The sequence below is a fragment of the Dipodomys merriami genome, unplaced genomic scaffold, assembly GCF_024711535.1.
Source record: "Dipodomys merriami isolate MVZ:Mamm:240054 unplaced genomic scaffold, mDipMer1.0.p SCAF_392, whole genome shotgun sequence".
NCBI lineage: Eukaryota > Metazoa > Chordata > Mammalia > Rodentia > Heteromyidae > Dipodomys > Dipodomys merriami.
Window position 1 is genome coordinate 928,059 of NW_027205515.1, and position 18,320 is coordinate 946,378.

General features: G+C 43.6%; 1 protein-coding gene across 2 annotated transcripts; it reads right to left on the reverse strand.

Annotated features, from left to right (window-relative positions):
• Positions 1–2,519: 2,519 nt before the first annotated feature.
• On the reverse strand, positions 2,520–15,260 carry Etv3 (ETS variant transcription factor 3). Of its 2 annotated transcripts, none has more exons than XM_069990246.1 (5): positions 15,016–15,260; positions 13,049–13,104; positions 12,284–12,521; positions 10,917–11,032; positions 2,520–4,542 (listed from the first exon to the last, which is right to left on the reverse strand). In XM_069990246.1, the coding sequence occupies exons 2-5, from the start codon at positions 13,092–13,094 to the stop codon at positions 3,407–3,409; spliced, it is 1,536 nt and encodes a 511-aa protein (XP_069846347.1). In that variant the 5' UTR covers positions 13,095–13,104; positions 15,016–15,260; the 3' UTR covers positions 2,520–3,406. The 2 variants fall into 2 exon arrangements, with proteins under 2 accessions (XP_069846347.1, XP_069846346.1); XM_069990245.1 differs by having other exon boundaries at positions 13,049–13,107.
• Positions 15,261–18,320: the final 3,060 nt, after the last annotated feature.

Genomic DNA, 18,320 nt, shown 5'->3' on the forward strand with positions numbered 1-18,320 from the left:
ATCACCCTGACACAAGCATGTTATGAACAACAAAATCATCACTTACAAACATTACTTAAAAGTACTTTTTATTTAACTTTAATTTCTGAGGTAAAATACTTTTTTTTCTTTCAACTTCCATAACAAAATACAGAGCTATCAGATACCCCTGGAAAAAAATATGTATATTATACATATATTTCTATAACATTACATCATATATATAATATATATGCAAAAATTTGGAGACTGTATAGAAAGCGGAACATCTAAAAGGCACTGCACAAGAGTTAAAATTACTTACATTTTATGTACATATACACACTTTATTCTGCTTATGTGGGTAACTAGTGGTTACCTTTCACACATGAATGTCTTATTCACAAATCCCTGCATCACAATTTTATAACTCAAAGAATGCCTAACTATTTCAGAACAAATTAACTAACTTTTTTCCCCAAGAAGAAACTAAAAATGGAACAATTCTTGAAAGACTGAATCAAAGTTTTCTTTTAAACCACATAAAAATATATGATCCATTACTGTTTATAAAAACAAAAAGCACAAACATAATTACAGAATAAATTAAAAAAACAAGGGACAGCCAACTGACTACTCACTTGGTGAGAAGTGATAATACTTCAACCATCTTTTTTAATGCTTTTGGAAGTTTCTTGGCCCATGGATCATTAGGGTGTGGTAATTCCCTGTATTAGTGAGCTGGGTTTAATGTAGTACAGCTTAAAAACTGGGGTGAAGGGACTTGGGATGTTGACATTTTACTCCTAACCCTTCAGGAAAAAAGGTGAGCTCAGCAAGGCTGGATGCCCTTAAGAGATCTCTACTGTTTCCTTCCTATAGCTAAAAAAGCAAACTTTTTACACGAACAAGTTCTTGATTAATGAAATTTCAATAATTTATATTTGCAAACTCCTAAACATTTGGCACAGCAAAACTGGAAAAATGGAGGGAGAGGGAAGTAGGTCTGGCTTTTGTCCCCCCTTTTTCCATCTGCTGTTGGGCAGTGATGAGATGCTCATGGAAGGGAAAAACCTGCCTTGTACCAGGTTAGTGACAGGTGCTGCCAGGAGTGGGCTGGGGAGATAAGACTCTTTTGCCAGAGGAAATATCAACGACCTGCACATTCCCCAGTCCACTTCCTGAGCAAGCCCAAGTTCAGCTGTTTAAGAAGCTCCACCCCCACCCCCAGTGTGCAGTGCAAATCAACAAACACTGGTGGAATGGCAATCAAAGGAAACAGTTAAACAGCAAACAATTTCTTAAATCCAAAAAAAAAAAAAACCCAAAAAAACAACGTTTTTCATGGAGTTGAACATATTTTGAGTGTGTTTTCAAGTGTAAAAGCAGTGACTTTTTCTTCAGAAGCAGCATCTAGGAATTAATTCTGGCACTTGGGTTCTAGGGGGTTACAGGTATGTAACATGGATTTTTCTCCCTCTTATTTTAAAGGCCCCATGTTTCTATTCCTGAGTTCATACAGACACCTGCTGGCCCTCCCCTCTAGTGGACAATGGGTGTCCAGCTGGCCTCCCTGGTTAGACTGGGCAATACCTAACAGAGAGCTTTCTTTTACCTGCTGGGTTTGCTTTCTGATTCAGAGGTAAGTTGAGGTGCAGAGAAGGAAACACAACCACAAAGGCAGCATGACCAAAGCCTGAGTCGTTAGGGACCACTCTCAGTCCCTTTCCTGGGGGAAAGACAAATCACTCATGGAATTTGGATTAAGTGAGGACACTTGTCATGAAAAAGCATGATGGACTCCAGTAAAATACCACTGTCAAATGTTACTTAGTATACAGTTTTCTTAGGCCAAAGGAGTCAGGAGTCTCTTCAATTCCTGGAAGCCACTCCCATGCCACCCCTTTCTTCCCTGCTGCCTGTTAAGGTGGATCTGGGCCACAGCCAGCTAGGTGTTTTACTACACTACAGAGGTACACATGCATATACAAAGGCTGGCTGCTGCCTCTCTGCCCCCAGTCCTACCTAGTGTTTTGCTTCATATTAGACCAAATATCTTCCCATTCTCTTGAACTTGCTGGGAGGGAATTTCCCAGAAAGAAATAATTCCTCACTTCTCTGTATAGTGGTCTGACTCAGGATATTTAACTGACCAGGAGACTCAGAACTAGCTGGGTAAAGGGGGATGGCATGAATGGCAACACCAGAAGAGCACAGACACCGACTTGCCTCACACCAGACCTCTTAGCATCTAACTGCCTGTCTTCTTTCTACCCATTCCTACAGTTTCAACAAACTTCCACTTGTTCCTGCAGCTACCTTCTGTGTTACCAGGCATCTGTCCTCAGCTTCACAATTTACCTTTTGCTACCATTCCAACATTAAGAGGAAATGACTACCAGTAAGGAATTTAACCATGTTTGAATATTCCTTGATTATCTGAACAGTGGCCACATCCTTTACAGGTTTAAGTTGACAGACCCGTATCACTTTAAAGTGTGTTCATAGTTAAGGCTCGACTTAAGAAAATAAGAGAATCAGACACAATGTAAAGACATATGTCAGGCTTCTCCATGAACTTGTTCACACTTTGGTTTGGCTTCCCAAACCCACAATGGAAAAAGAAAAATGACCATTTTTTCATTTTTTGTTTTTGTTTTTAAAGGCATTGGGTTGCTTCCTCCTGCCCTCTTCTTTCTTCCCTGAACAAGAGTTTACAAGTCTTCATGGCTTCTTAGTAGGTGAAGTGGGTGAAAAGTCCAAGGAGCGGATGGCAGGGCTTACTTCCCGCCTTCCCCCTGCAGCGGAGAGGGGCCTCCAGCACCCTCCCAGTCTACCCTAACTGGCAGTATGCTCACGTGTCCTGAAAACATTTTAAAAAAAGGAAATGAAAAATGCCAAACAACAACAAAAGAAGAGACACCTGAACATCCTCTGCCCAAGTTAAGACCGACATTCTATTATTCTTCCCCTGAAATAATTAAAAGAGTATTTTCAGGTAAAAATACTTACTGTTGAACCTCTCCCAGCTACAATGTTTTCCCTTTTATGTATCTCTCTCAGAACAAAAGAAACTCATTAATGGCTTTCCATGTATATATAGAAAAGAAAGAGGTCTAGAACCTGAACTGTTATGGGACCAGAAAGTACCTGGGCCCTTTAGATATTTCCTTGTCAGGAAGTGCAAGCCTCAAATGGGAAACAGACTCCTTCCCCTTTCAATTCAATACTCTGTGTGTCCTACTTCCCAGGAAAAAAAAAAGTGTGTTCACATCCAACTTAATTTACAACAGAAGATTCCCATCCCATCCCCAACAGAAAAGTACAAGACTATGCCCCAGAATGATCAAACCAGTCTAACACCCTCCCCCCTCCCCCCAAATCTTGCTACATAAATACATGTATGTATTTGATTATAATATAAACAGCGCCTATCTCACTTGCAGTTCTAAGCATCAGCGGCAGCTGCTGCTAGGCCCCGAGGTCCTGCCCCACTCCAGAAGAACTTGCCGGTCTTATTCAGCTCACGGGCTTCAGGGTCATCATTCCAGCGCCGCTTCAATCGAAGCTTGGGGGGCATTAGGGCATCTTCTTTCTTCTCAGGTGCACTAGGTTCTTTGCCTGATCTATCCTCACTGTCTTCAGTTACCTCTGGAGGTTCCTCACTGGGGGTACTAATGGGTACAGAGGGCCAGGCAGGTGGGGCAGTAGGGCGGGCAAAGATGGTACCTTTCTCCTCTTCTATAGTCCTGCTTGGCACACTGCCCTCATCTTGAGAGTGCTCTTCCTTCTCCGGGGCTGACTGCCCGAGGCCCTCTGTATCCTTCTCAGAGGTGGGCTCCACCTTAATTCGAGGAGGAATGGGAGCCACGGTGGGCACAGTGACAGGTGCAGACTCCTCTGTGCTCTCTGCTCTCTCTCGGTTCTTTCGTCCAATGGGTGGGGGCTGCAGCTTGATAGAAAACTGAGTAGACTCCTCAGGATGCATTTGGCATTGCAGTGGTGGAACCATGAGCCCTGGGTAGCGGGGAAAAGTCCGAGGACTCAGATGATAATTGAACACAGAACAGGCTTGAGAATGAAGGTAGTGTTTCATTTCCTCTGGGTTGAAGGAGAAGCAACTGCTGTTGAAGGGGCTGAGGCCTGGTGAAGGGCTATAGGAGAAGATGGTGGGAGTCAGGGAGAGGGCCGGTGAGATGGGGACACTAAGGACACCTCCACGGCTAGGAATTGGAGAGACAGCAAAAGGACTGTGGGGGTCAGGGTACATCCCTGGCCTAGTGAACAGAGGAAGCATTATGTCAGGCTTGCGTTTCTGATGGCCAATCCCTCCTCCACCAACAGCATTCCTGGAGGCCATGAGATCCACGCCCCGGCGCCAGTCAGCAGCTGAGCCATCTTCTAGCTCTGAAAGCTCCACCTTTCTATCAGTGCCATTATTTGACTCCTGGCCAGAGGCAGTTAGGGAGCTAGCAGAGAACCGCCCAGACTGTACATCACCAGGTGGAGAATGGGCATCCAGAGGTGGGAAATGGAACCGTGAAGAGGCTGTTGGCACTGGTGGTGCACTTTGAGGAACCACACCTGTGATCGTGGAAAAGACAAAAGATTGCATCGATCATTTGGTCATTCACTATCATTACTTTTACTATGCCAGTCCCATGTACAATTTTCAGTGTCAACAGGAAATAAAGACTCCAAATGACCCATATCCCATAGTTTCCTGTCTAGTTAGAAAATATGGACCAGCCTGGGTGTAGGGGCATATACCTATAATCTCAGCACATGGGTGGATAATGAGTTCAAAGACAGCCTTGAGTTTAAAACAGCTGGGTGCTAGTGGCTCACACCTATAAACCTAGCTACTCAGGAGGTTGAGCCCTGAGGACTACAATTCAACCAGCCCAGGCAGGAGGGTCCATGAGACCCTTATCTCCAACCAACCACCAGAAAACTGAAGTTGTGCTGAGCTCAAAACGGTAGAGCACTAGCCTTGAGCAAAAGAGTTCAGGGACAGTGTCCAGGCCCTAAGTTCAAGCCCTACTATAGATCAAAATGAAAACAAAACCCAAAAACAAAACTGGAAAAAGGATGTCTTTAAAGTTCTTTCGGTGTTCTTTTTTTTTGGGTCCGGTCATGGGGCCTGAACTCTGGGCCTGGGCGCTGTCCCTCAGCCCTTCTGCTCAAGGCTAGCTCTCTACCACTTGAGCCACAGCGCCACTTCCGGCTTTTTTCTTATGTGGTGCTGAGGAATTGAACCCAGGGCCTTAGGCATGCAAGGCAAACGCCCTACCACTGAGCCACCTTCCCAGCCCTCTTTCGGTGTTCTTATAATGGATATTCCCCCTAATAAGTTCTCTGTTACCTATGTCAGGTAAAAATCTTCATTCCCATTCAAGCACTGAGGAGAGTGGGAGAAAATCTAGGATCTATTCTCCCTCTCTCAAATTCCACTGCTAAACCTGAAACTATTATTGTGTTGATCATACCAATTTGAAGGGCTCTCAAGTTCTCAACTTGCCCACAAAGCCCTAAATATGAACTGAGAAAGTTTTGCTATTGGAGGCCACAGGGACCCTTCAGGTTCCTGGGAGGTGCCAGTGGCTTCCACTATGATGATGATGTCGGGTTGCTTTACACCCTGAAGGAGAAGGTAAAAGGACAAAAGGGACAAGAAATAAACAAGAAAAAAAAATCAGTCTAAGTATAGTGGTCGTGGAAAGGAAACAAAAAGGTTCATCAGATACAGTGTGGCTCGTAATTGCTCCCACACGAGTGTGCTAGTCCTAAGGCTTGAATTCTCAGCCTGAGTGCTGTCTCTGAGCTTCACTTTTTTTTTTTTTTTTAATGCTCAAAGCTAGCACTCTACCACTGGAGCCACAGCACCACTTAAGACTTTTTTGGTGATAAGAGTCTCATGGACTTTCCTGTCTGAGCTGGCTTCAAATTGCAATCCTCAGATCTCCGCCTCCTGTGTAGCTAAGATTACATTGTGTACCACCAGTGTCTGGCATACGTTTTCTACTGTTGGTCTGAGTCACTCACTCTCAGACTTGACTGGAGTTGGCTGATACATACAAGACTGTAGCTTTCTATGTTTGACAAGTCACAATGTGCTAGAAGAGCATTTCCTGAACTGGTATTCCACAGAAAACTGTTCTACAATACTTCTAAAATGGCCTCTGATTTAATCTCAACCCAGAAAAAGACAGATAACCTTGAATAATATTTAAATAGGCCGAGAGTACCAAGGCAAAATGACCTCTTCTTTCAACTTACTACAGTGACTAAAAACCTATCTTGGTACCCTTTTTGATTGTTTTGACTCTTTCCTTTTTGTTTGTTGGTCCTATGGTTTGAACTCTGGGCCTGGGTTCTGTCCCTGAGCTAGTGCCTAGTGCTCTACCACTTGAGCCACAATACCTTTCACCTTCTTTGAGTAGTTTATTGGGATAAAAGCCTCATGGACTTTTCTGTCCAGGCTGGCTTTGAACCATAACCCTCAGATCTCAGCCTCCTGAGTAGCTATGATTATAGGTGTGTGACTCTTGATTTTTAGTTCAAGAGTACATGCAGTCAAATGTAAAAGATCACTTGCGGGCTGGGATGTGGCTTAGTAGCTTGCAAAAGGCAGAAGTGGCACTGTGGCTCAAGTGGTAGAGTACTAGCCTTTAGCAAAAGATCGTCAAGGACAATGCCTAGGCCCTGAGTTCAAACCCCATAACTTATATGCATTCTTATATGCATTCCAAGCCCCTGCTCCCCACTTTTATGTATTACATCCTAAGAGTTCAGAGCTAAAATTCTGTTTACAATGGAGTCTGCTGCTAAAAAATGACAAATACTGTTGCTCTTAAAAGACGATCATTTCTATGAGACTCAAATAGTAGAACTGAAAAAAATCTGGCTCTGAATCTTATTTCTAGCATCTTCTACCTTGTAGCCAGAGTTAAGTATCCTCTGCAAAAAAATGGGAAAAAGGAAAATAATGTCTTTGCCTAAGTTCAAATCCTGGTCCCAGTCATGTGCCTCTAGACAATTTACATCTGTATGCCTATTTCCTTACCTGAAAAACAGATAGTAATAGGACCAATTCTAATGTTTTGAGGAGTTAATATTTGGGGCTGGGAATGTGGCTTAGTGGTAGTGCTTGCCTAGCATGCTTGAAACTCTGGGTTCGATTGCTCAGTACCACATAAACAGAAATACCACATAAACAGTACCACATAAACGGAAATGACACTGTGGGTCAAGTGGTAGAATGCTAGTCTTGACCACACAGAGGCTAGGGAACAGCGCCCAGGCCGAGTTCAAACCCAGGACTGGCAGAAAAATCAAAATAAAATAAATAAAAAAAGTTAATATTTATGAAGCCCTTGGAATAGTATCAGTGCATATCCAATTGTTAAAATAATTTATTAGATAATCATTATGGTTCAAAGTCTAAAGGAAAGGCATACCTCATTCAAAAATGTATTGAGGTAACAGTATTAGAGCAATGTTAAACTTCCTGGGTGTGGTAATGTTACTGTGGTTAAAGAAAAGAATGTCCTTGCTCCTGGGAGATACATTCTGAAGTACATGGGGGTGAAGTGCCAGGATGTCTGTGATTTAATCTCAAAAGATTTAAAAAGTATATATAAATAGAAAGAGATAAAACAAATGTGGCTTTAACATTAACCATTTAGTGAATCTAAGGACAGATGGGTGTTCACTGTTTTTAACCCAATTTTCCTGTAGGTTTGAATTTCTCCAAAATGAAAATAAATAATGAGGTGAGGATAGGTGGACAATGAGAGGTATAGATGGAAGAGATCTCAAGCCCACATCTGTCCACCTGTTGATAAGTAACCACTTTCACTAGTTATCTTTTTATGCAAACACAATTAAATATTTAAATATACCTTAATATTGTCATAGGGTGTTTTTAGTGATAAAAATGGGATACTGTATATAAAGTACTGTTGTTGTTTTTGCCAGTCCTGAGCTTGAACTCAGGGTCTGGACACTGCCCCTGAGCCTCTCTGTGCTCAAGGCTAGCACTCTATCACTTGAGCCATAGTGACACTTCCAGCTTTTTCTGTTCGTGTGGGACTGAGGAATTGTGTTCTACCACTAAGCCACATTCCCAGCCCATGTTTTTTTTTTTGTTGTTGTTTATTTGAGACAGGCTCCCATTATGTAGACCAGGCTGGACCTAAACACTCAATCCTCCTACCTTTGTTCTCAAGAACTGGGATTATGGATTTACAGGTATGTGCCACATTGCATGATTTATACAAGTTATTTCAACATTATTTACATGATAATTGCCATACCCTAAACTGTTAACTGTAAGACTAAGGGAAAGGAAAAAAAATACAAATGTTTACCCTGTTACTCAATAAACTTTTGCATTACTTGACTATATTACAATGAGTAAATATCCTTTTTTTTTCTTTTTTTGAAAGACACCAAAATAGCCCCATTCTATCAACCTTCCTATAGAGAGGATGTCTTTGGCTTTGAGATCTAAATCTATATAGACTACTTTCTGGAGTGAAATGTTCAAATTTCACATTTGCATTAAAGCAAATACATACTGCCTTTCCTGTTAAACACTAAATTCCCCCATAATCTTTTTGTGCGCCTTTAGGATTTGCACATTATTTATTGAATAAATAAACACCAGTTTAGAGGAAGAATTTGTATGATATATAAAGTAAGAGTCACAGTCACTATTCAGTCAGAAATTGTCTCAACAGATCATTTACACTTTACCATAGTAGAAAGGATAGGATGAGACAATTCACCCAACCACTCAGCAAAAGTACCTTGACTAAGTACATGTTTAATAAATTTTATACTCTTTTGTCATCATAAAAGCTAAGCACAGCCTCTGTGGATAAAATTCACCGTAAGTAACTCTGGTTCTTTGGAATTACTTGTACCTAAGATGTGAGTAACCAATATATACTTTTGAGAAAGAAAGGTATACTCTTTTTGTTTTCCCTGTAACTTTTTTTTTTTTTACGTGATTATTGTACCTCAGGCTTTAAGAATGTGAGGGGCATACTCTTCTGAGCTATATCCCAGACACTCATTGTGACTTTTGGGTTGATTCAATTGGTAGAACAGGTGTGTGTCAAAACCACTAGTTAGGTCTCCAGACCACAGCCTTCAGAGAGTCCTTGCCCTGGAAAACCACACTACTCCCAGGAGCTGATAAGATACCCCATCTCAGGTTGTTGAGGTAGCTGGACTTTAAGAGTTTTCAACCAACAGAAAATGGATCAAATGAGAATCAGACCAATATAGTATTTGGGATGAGGGGTATGAGTATCAATACATTCTTTAAAGTTGTTGGTCTTGATTCCTATCCATTACCTATGTAAAAAGTCTTAATTCCTAAAGGTACACAGGGAAAGGGTCAATAGTGAGAAATAGAGGAAACAAGATTCCAGTGGCCAGACAGGTCTGATTTCCTAATGCCGCTCCCTCAGGCACAAGGAAAGAAAACAGGTTGTAATTAGAGAGATGCATTCCAATACCACTTTTTTTTTTTTTTAAATGCATGCCCCAGGGACAGGAGGGAGTGGTTACAAAAGGAGAGATGGAACTGTAATGATAGCAGAGTCAAGCTGAAACTGCCCTAACTTGTTGAGTGTAGTAATTACATATCTGCAGTATATCTTAGCATTATATTCTCTCAGCTACACCCCCGTTCTAATTTTGCAGTTTCTTCCAAGTTTTCTGAGAAGTTGTATTTACTTCAGAATCATGATCTTTTTTTTTTTTTTTTTTTTGTCTTAACAAGCCCTCAAAGACAGAGTAAGGATGAACTGGTCAAAAATAACTAAATACAATCTATTTTTTTGAGGCAAGGGTAGGGATAATTCTCATCTTTAATGCCCCTCCCCTAAACAACCATACACACTAACAATACTGCCTTCTCGACCAAGAGAGGCAGTCCTGGGGAGCATGTATATTATATGTATGTGACATTGTCCAAAAAGAAATGTACTCGGGCTGGGAAGGTGGCTCAGTGGTAGAGCGCTTGCCTTGTATGCATGAGGCCCTAGGTTCGATTCCTCAGCACCACATAAGCAAAAAGAAAAAAGCTGGAAGTGGCTCTGTGGCTCAAGTGGTAGAGCGCTAGCCTTGAGCTGAAGAGCTGAGGGACAGCACCCAGGCCTAGAGTTCAGGCCTCACGACCGGACCCCCCCAAAAAGAGAAAAAACAACAAAAAGAAATGTACTCTTCACGTAACTTATGTAACTGTAACCCCTCCCTACACCACCTTTATAATAACAATAACAAATTAATTTTAAAAAAGAGGCAGTCCTGGGGAAAACATATATTATCTGTATGCATGGAAATGGCACAATGAACCTCCCCCTTATACATCTAATTAAAAAACAGAAAGAAGACCTAAAGCTTCTATGAGCTAGGATGGAAAGCTGTAACCCAGTGAGTTAGAGGGGAAGCCCTGCTACATTTACAGCACATAAGGCTAAGTAACCCCAGTGCCTAGTTCTCTTGAGTTGCTGGTACAGATCAAAGACACTGCCTTTCACTGCAAACATGTGAACCTTCAGTTCTCTGATGAAGGATGCTGTGGTTTTGAGGAGATTCACTTGATAAAGAAGAGCCTGATAGTTTCATAGAAAATCGGAAGTGTTTGCACTGAGTCCTGAGCTAAAAAATCAACACAACCCTATGGAACCCCATTTCTAAACAGGATAGTGTAGGAGATTGCAAATAATATGGAGGGGAAAAAAGTTCCAAATGAACAAATCCACCTTGGTATCACAAATTCTATTACTCTCTTTAGGAGATGAAAGGGGAGACTTAAAAGAATACTGATTAATCTACCACAAGAACTTTTAAAATTCCCTTAAACATGCCAAGTCTTAGAGTTTGGTTTTTAAAGTTCTCTTTTTAATTCAAAATACATTCTCAAAGGATTTGCATCTTACCACTTGACCGAATGTTGATGAATGGGTAGTTGGGCATCACCAGCTTATTGAAGTTAAATTTATAAGTAAATCTTTTCCCTTTTGTTTTATGAAGAATCCTCTTGTTGTAATAGTATCTGTAAAATTGGAACACACTCAGTTTATCTTCTAGCCACTGACAGCTTCTAATAAATTTAAGTAATCACTAAGACCAATAATTCTGGCTCTCAATATAACTAGCAAACCTCCTTATTGTTCCTCTGTGGCCTGGTCCTCAGATTACAGCTAGGACAATGAAGAAGAACTTACTTTTGTCATTCAATTTTCAGCTAAACTATCTGGTGAGAGCTTTCCAAAGTATCCTTTCTTTAAAGACCCAGTCACCTACCCTAACTCTACTTTTGTCCATCCCTATAACCTCAATTCTACAGTTCACTTCTTTCTTATTGTACTGCAAGTTGCAATGTAGTTTATGCTAACTGTGTAGTTTAGTTTCTTTCTGTCTTGTCTAGTGGGGGGTCAGGCAAGTCTTTTGGGAGACCTGATGTGGTTAGTCTGGAGATGTAAGTGCAAGGTACAAAGGAACATAGAATCATTTATGATAGCCAGTGAGATATCTAAACAGTTGTCTTGGTCTTTTCATCCTTAACATTCAAAAGGGATGTAGGATGTGGGACATTACTACAAAGTTACTGCACAGATTTTAAACTCAAGGGACTAAGAATGAAGAAAGCAGGGAATGCCAATATACCTGGATCCCTAGCATGGCTTCTATTAAACAGTACAGGTCATAAACTACCTCTGGTCTCTTGAGGGGCAGAGTCATGAAATTTAAAAACTGACCAAGGGAAAAGAATAGCTGAGAGAATTTATAGTGATTGTTCTTTACCCCATAAATATGGGGTAAACAGTGGACTGACAACTGAGCCTAAATATAGAGTATCTGGGTAGATAGCTATGTGAACAAGCCTTCCTGTGCTAGCTTCCCTCCTTCCTAACCTCTTTTGGGTGAGCCCGGTAAGAGAAATTCCAATAAACTCCCTATAAGGAAATCTCAGCTAATCCTCCGGATTAAAAAGGAGCTCCAATCCATGTCTCACCATACACGCTCGCCCACTACAGGAGCAAGATGGGCTGTCTATCAGGATCCAGTGCCAGCTACACTGGAATTCCCTCCTACATATAACCAAAGATATGCCTTTTCTCCTCCTGTGCCTGCACTACTTGGATTCAACACCTCTTCCACTCCCACTCTAAAGCTACACATTATTCACTATAATTTTGTAATTGCTTATTACCTGATACTCTTTTTATCTAAGATTCACCAAACTGCGTGGTCCTCTTTTCCAATCTGTTAACATCACAATTCTGGGAAACCTTTCTCTCACCTGAGGGCCCGGCTCAGCTTGTCATAATTCATCTGTGGTTTGCATTTCCTGCGGCCCCAGAGTCGGGCCACCTCATCTGGATCCTTAATGACAAATTCTCCATATTCTCCCTGCTGCCAGGCAATGACATGGCGAAACTCTTCCTTCTGCAGCAGCTCTAAGATGAAGTGCCACAGCTGGATCTGCCGGGAGCCTGGGGATGACTCTGTTTTGTAGGCCCAGTCTGGAAACTGATACCCTTTAATGTGAAAAGGGTGAGATCAAAGAAGTCACGAGCTAGGTACACACATACCAGAACCCCCAACTCCACATTCCACTGCTCAGAATTTCGAGAGTGCTTTGCAAACATGCCATAAACACCCAGGCAGCTGGGGCTAACCAGGGCTAACAGGAGAGTAAAGGTCAGAGAAAATACCCATCCTTGTGATAATGATAATCACTGAATCTAAGTTGGGCAGTTAATGTTCAAGTTACCCTTTTATATTTACAAATAAGGACCAAACAAGATAAACTATATTTTACAAAAAATACAGCTGAATCCTATCTTTATCCAATCTTGCCCTCCTCAAGCTGAATGTTATGTCTTCAAACAGGGAAGAGACTAAAACTAGGGATACAGGTGTATTTAGCAGACACGTTCAGTACACATCCATAAGATGCAAGCTGTCAATCATGGTCTAACTTTCTTGAGCTGAGCCCAAGTAGAGAGAACAGGAACCACTAAGGGACATTCCAGATACATCAGAGTCATTAACTTCTGCTCACCTCCACCTCCTTCTGGCTTTTCCACGATGCTACAGCCTGCTTTCATTTTCACCCTCCTGCTGAGAGACACAAGCCACACAATTACTTTGTGTTACTATGTATTACCTTCCTGAACTTTTTTCTGGCATAGCCTTTTCCCTTTTCTCAGACTTCCTTTACCCCATTCTTCCTTCCTTATACAAGATTGTCCTTCAAACATGTCACTTCCAAATTGCTAATCCTCAAGTCAGCCAATGATGGTCCTCAGGTCATCAGCCTCAAAAGCCATAATTATCTCTCACCTGACTTTAAACCACAAAGTGTAAACACTGTCCTTAATATTTGCTTTTTTTCCTCCTGACCAACCCTTCAAATGTTAAAATCAATAAATAAATAAAAGGAAGGATGCAGTGAAATGGGTCCAAAGAGGCAGCAGAAACAAGTCAGTTTGTCTTCTATTACTAGACAAATCAAGATGCCAAAATACACAAGCCTGAGATCACCCAGATGTACTCCTTTAAAGGGTGAAAAAATACAAATGCATCTCATTCCCACTCCAGAATGAACATCTGATTTTGATTTCTTTACTAAATTATTTGAGATGGAAGAAATCTCCTCCTACTCAGAAACTGTCCCCTCCCCCTAAAAAAAAACACTCCAGGATACCGGAAGTAAATGTACAGACACTTTACAAGAAACACTCTTAAAAAAACGGTTTTTTGGAGGATTTTTTTTTTACATGTAAACCCTTTTATAGGGAAGGAGGAGTGGAGAAAGCGGGCATTTCTGGGGATCTTCTGGCTGAAGAGCATTGTCTTGCTCTGATTTGAATTCATTCCATCCAGATTTATAGTTCCTCAATAAATTTCCTGTTTGCAGCAGCCAGCAGCTCCGTGTCAGTCAGTCCAGCAGTAAAGAGAGTAGGGTGAAACTGCCAGAGGGATCTGGGGGCAGGAGGGCAGATTTACCCTCATTGTTCCCCAGGGTGGATGACAGGCCCTCAGCACCCACAAGAGCAGGTCAGGAGGGAATGTAGATACCTCAGTGGCCCCAGGGTGGGGTGGGGACAAATTCCTAATCTTGTAAATTTCAACTAATTTAGGATTCCTCTAGACTCTGGATTTTCTTTCTCAACACACACATTAAGGAGACCAGTACATTTCAGTCCATAAAACTACCACCGGCTGAAGATGAGATAAATAGCCCTAAGGAGAAAATACACACACACAGACACACACACACACACACACACACACACACACACACACACACGCACACACACACACACACACGAGATACAATAACAAGGCACCAGAGGCTGAGGCAGGAGCTTCCTCTGCCATTTCCGTGAGGATGAGGGAGGAAAAACATTAATTTCCCCACGGCTCCAGGAGGCTGCGAGCCAGGGACGCCCCTAACTCTACACTGCTGGGCCGGATCGCGGGGCCTTTATCCCGTTACGGGGTAAACCCTTCAACCAGCAGGATCGTGGGGGATCCATATCCTAGTGACGACACTGATCTGGAATCCCTCTCTCGATACTGCAGCTCCGGAGTATAAAGCAGCACAGGAGATCCGAGGTGTCTCTACAGGCTTTTTTTTTTAAAAAAACAAATTCGCCCCGACAACACTCCGCTTTACTCGAATTCAGTTCTGCAAACCGTAGCTCCCCGGCCCCTGCCTCCGATCGCGACCATTCCCTCACGAAATGAGACACGGCCAGCTGGGCGCTGTGGACCACGCAAGCAGTTCCCAGTCCCGGAGCCTCCGTTCCCCGGGTCTCCCCGCCGGGCCTCCCCGGACCGGTGCAGCCCCGGGTCCTGTCGCCCCTCAGACGCCGGCCCCCTCTTTCCTCGCCCGGGGCGAGGCCCGGCAGGAGTGGCACGGCCTGGCTGGTGGTCCCAGTCTCAGGGACACCGTCTCCACGGGGGTCCCGGATAATGGCTGGGAAGTGGGGGGGGGGGCCGCGACGGAGCCAGCTAACTCACCTCAGCCCGGCACGGTCCGTCTTGAGTCCGGTCTCCTCCGCGGCGCCTCCAGCTCCTCCTCATCCACCCCAGCAGGAAGTGACCTCCTCGTCTGCTTTCGTCACTTCCATCCTTACAGCGAGGGCGGGGGAGGAGGCGGCGCCCGCCCTCCCGCCGGCTTCGGGGCCTCGCCGCGCCGCGCCGCGCCCTGCTGCGTCTCCCTTTCCTTTCTCCTTTTCCGCAGACGCCGACTTCCGCCCGCACTCCGCCCCCCCTGCGTGCTCCTCACGCCGCCGCGTCCCGCGCCTCCGCCCGGTGCGCCGCCGCGTGCGTCACGCTGCGGGGACACGTGACGCACGCACGCACGCACGCAGTACGTTCGCGGCCAGCCCTCCAGCCGGCGACGCTGACACCCTGGCTGCTGGGACTAGGGCAGTCGGGGTCTGCCGGGTCCTGCGTAGTGTCGCGGCGGCCGCTGAGGGCCCGCGGCGGGGTCTGCGGGGCGCTGTGTATCGGCCCCACGTCCCACAGAAGGAGTCCGCGCAGACCCCACAGGGCTAGAGCACCAGGAGAGACATCCCCGGCTTCCCCAGCCTCCAGACGTGAGCGCCCTACCGGGGAAGGAGGGCCCTCGGGCCCCCACGCAGCCTCCTGGTCTTTCTCGCCGCAGAGGGGCCCTTCCGCGCTCGTTTAAAGGAGCTGGAAGCGCTTTGCTCTGCCATTTCCCCCTCCACGTCTTCCTCACCCCCCCCCCCATCGTGAAGACCTGCTCTGTCTACTCACTCAGCACTTAGCTTGTCCTGATCCAAGCATTCAAGTCCTTCTTTCCTTTCCTTTTATTCATGCAGTTCCAAATAGCTTGTTTGAAGCAAAACTTTAAGGCTTAAAAAAAAAATGGCAAGATACCAAACAGTATCTCAAGCATTTCAGTTTTGTGTCCAAAATCAAATGGGTGTCCAGAGGCAAAGAATGGGGTCAAGTAAGGAGATGTTAGAATAAAAAGTTAATGTGTGTGGGTTGACCTAATAGCACCTTTTTTTTTTTTTTTTAGTCTTGTCTGCCTGTCCATAAAACACGAAAATACCTCCATTAGTTGTTAAAACAGTTGGCTTCCACTCACTGGTTGGTCGCCTTTTTAGACTGAAATTGCCTTACTTGTTTAAATAATAATAGCATTGGCAATACAGGTTTTTTCATAATAGGTAATCCTATTATGAAATGAGAAAAAACTAAGTATCAGAGAGAGGATTACTAGTTTCTGTAAGTATCCCATGAGTTCTTTGAGTGTAAAAATGGTCTCTCCTCTTTCATGTAAATGTAAGACATTTGTTTGGACACATTCTGTTGAACAGATCAAAATATCGGGAGGCTAACTAAAACATGGAGATTACAATTGAGTCCTTATGTCTTCAACACTAGCTTTATTACTTTGTTTCTTTAGTGTCTTGTTTGTCTGAAGATAATACTGGTGAAGACTCATGAAGACATCTGTATCTGTCTATAGGTAACTTATTTTATAGTAGGTGCTGTGCATATCTCTTTTCTTGTGTTTTTAAAATTGTTATAAAGGTGATGCACAGAGAGGTTACAGTTACATGTCAGGTAATGAGTACATTCCTTTTTGGACAATGTAACCCTTTCCTTCTGTAGGTACCTCTTATTAGTGTTAGATGTGTTAATATGTGTAGAGTGCTTAAGACAAGAGAATGACACATTGTAAATATAGCAGGTGAATAAACAGTGGCAAAAGTAATTCTAAGAATCATCAGGGCCAGTTACCAATGGCTCATGCCTATACTTGTCCTTATTCCAGATTGAGGTTCAAAGCCAGCTCAGACAGGAAAGTCTGTAAGACTCTTATCTCCAATTAACCACTAAAAAATCAGACGTGGAGGGGCTGGGAATGGGACTTAGTGGTAGAGTGCTTGCCTAGCATGCATGAAGCCCTGGGTTCAATTCCTCAGTGCCACATAAACAGAAAAAGCCAGAAATGGTGCTGTAGCTCAAGTGGTAGAGTGCTAGTCTTGAGCAAAAGAGCTCAGAACAGTGCCTAGGCCCTGAGTTCGAGCCCCAGGACTGGCAAGAAGTGGAGGTGTGGCTCAAGTGGAAGGGCACCAGCCTTGAGCAGAAAAGGCTAAAAAGAATGTGTAGGCCCTGAATTCAAGCCCCAGTACCAGGAAGAAAAAATAATTATCATAAAGATTTTGAACTTTTCAAACCATACAAATTTTAGTGTTAACTCAGAAACCAGAGTGATGGAAACTAAGTAGTTTATCAGAAACTGCAATTGCCAATCTTTTTGTTCACAGTTCAAATGGTCCTGGTAAGAGCCAGCACTGTTTTTTTTTTTTTTTTTGTCGGTCGTGAGGCTTGAACTCTGGTCCTGGGCGCTGTCCCTCAGCTCTTCAGCTCAAGGCGAGCGCTCTACCACTTGAGCTACAGCGCCACTTCCGGTTTTCTGGTGGTTTATTGGAGATAGGAGTCTCATGGTCTTTCCTGCCCGGGCTGGCTTTGAACCGCGATCCTCAGATCTCAGCCTCCTGAGTAGCTAGGATTACAGGCGTGAGCCACCAGCGCCCGGCAGAGCCAGCACTGTTAATCCAAGGATCTCTATGATCTACAGCAAGCTAGGAGCCAGAGTTTAGGGACTCTTTCTGAGTGTAGTTTTCACTAGACTCCTAGAGGTTCTCTGTTGCCGCTTTTTATAGCTAATTAGGGTCACAAAGGATGATTTGAGTAAACACAGCAGAGATAAACAGGTTGGAATTTCAATTGGTATATTGAGAAATGTTTATACTCCAGGACAACTCAACATGGAGTTTTTACACTGAGAATCTAGTCACTAGCCTGAAACTCCACGGGTGAATTTGCAGACTGGTACATCCCTAACAATGTGTCGGTCTGGGTAGATGAGCTGTGTACTGGGATTTGTCCTGTAGGGATGGAGTCTGGGGAGGCTCAGATGGCTGGGGACTTCTTGCCCAACATACCAAGGTCCCTATCCAGCATCTCCTCTACCACAGCACCGCTGTCTTCTGCATCTGTTGCAAACAGGCTTTCCTAAGTTGAAGATTCTTTGTACTCCAGAAGTGGGGAGGACATGTGCCTGCTGAAAGCATGGGGGTGGAAACCCTTAGGCACAGCCTAGGAGTCAGGACAGGTTGTAATCTCTCTTGAATTTCCACCTGCTCAGAGCCCTCTTTGTCCACTGCCATTGCCCTCCTACCACTCCCACACTTTATAATTGTTCCATGTATCCAGGATAAGTTTCTGTTTTGAACCACGCACTACTCTCACTGCAGCACAACTATTTTATGTATCTAGGC

Bases quoted from the DNA above. Each gene is read 5' to 3' on its own strand.
- Etv3 (XM_069990246.1), bottom strand. From the start codon at position 13,094: ATGAAAGCAGGCTGTAGCATCGTGGAAAAGCCAGAAGGAGGTGGAG. The intron at 11,033-12,283 runs GTGAGAGAAAGG...CCAATTTTACAG, and splicing joins AAGCTGAGCCGGGCCCTCAG to ATACTATTACAACAAGAGGA. The intron at 4,543-10,916 runs GTAAGATGCAAA...CCACGATCACAG, and splicing joins CATCAACATTCGGTCAAGTG to GTGTGGTTCCTCAAAGTGCA.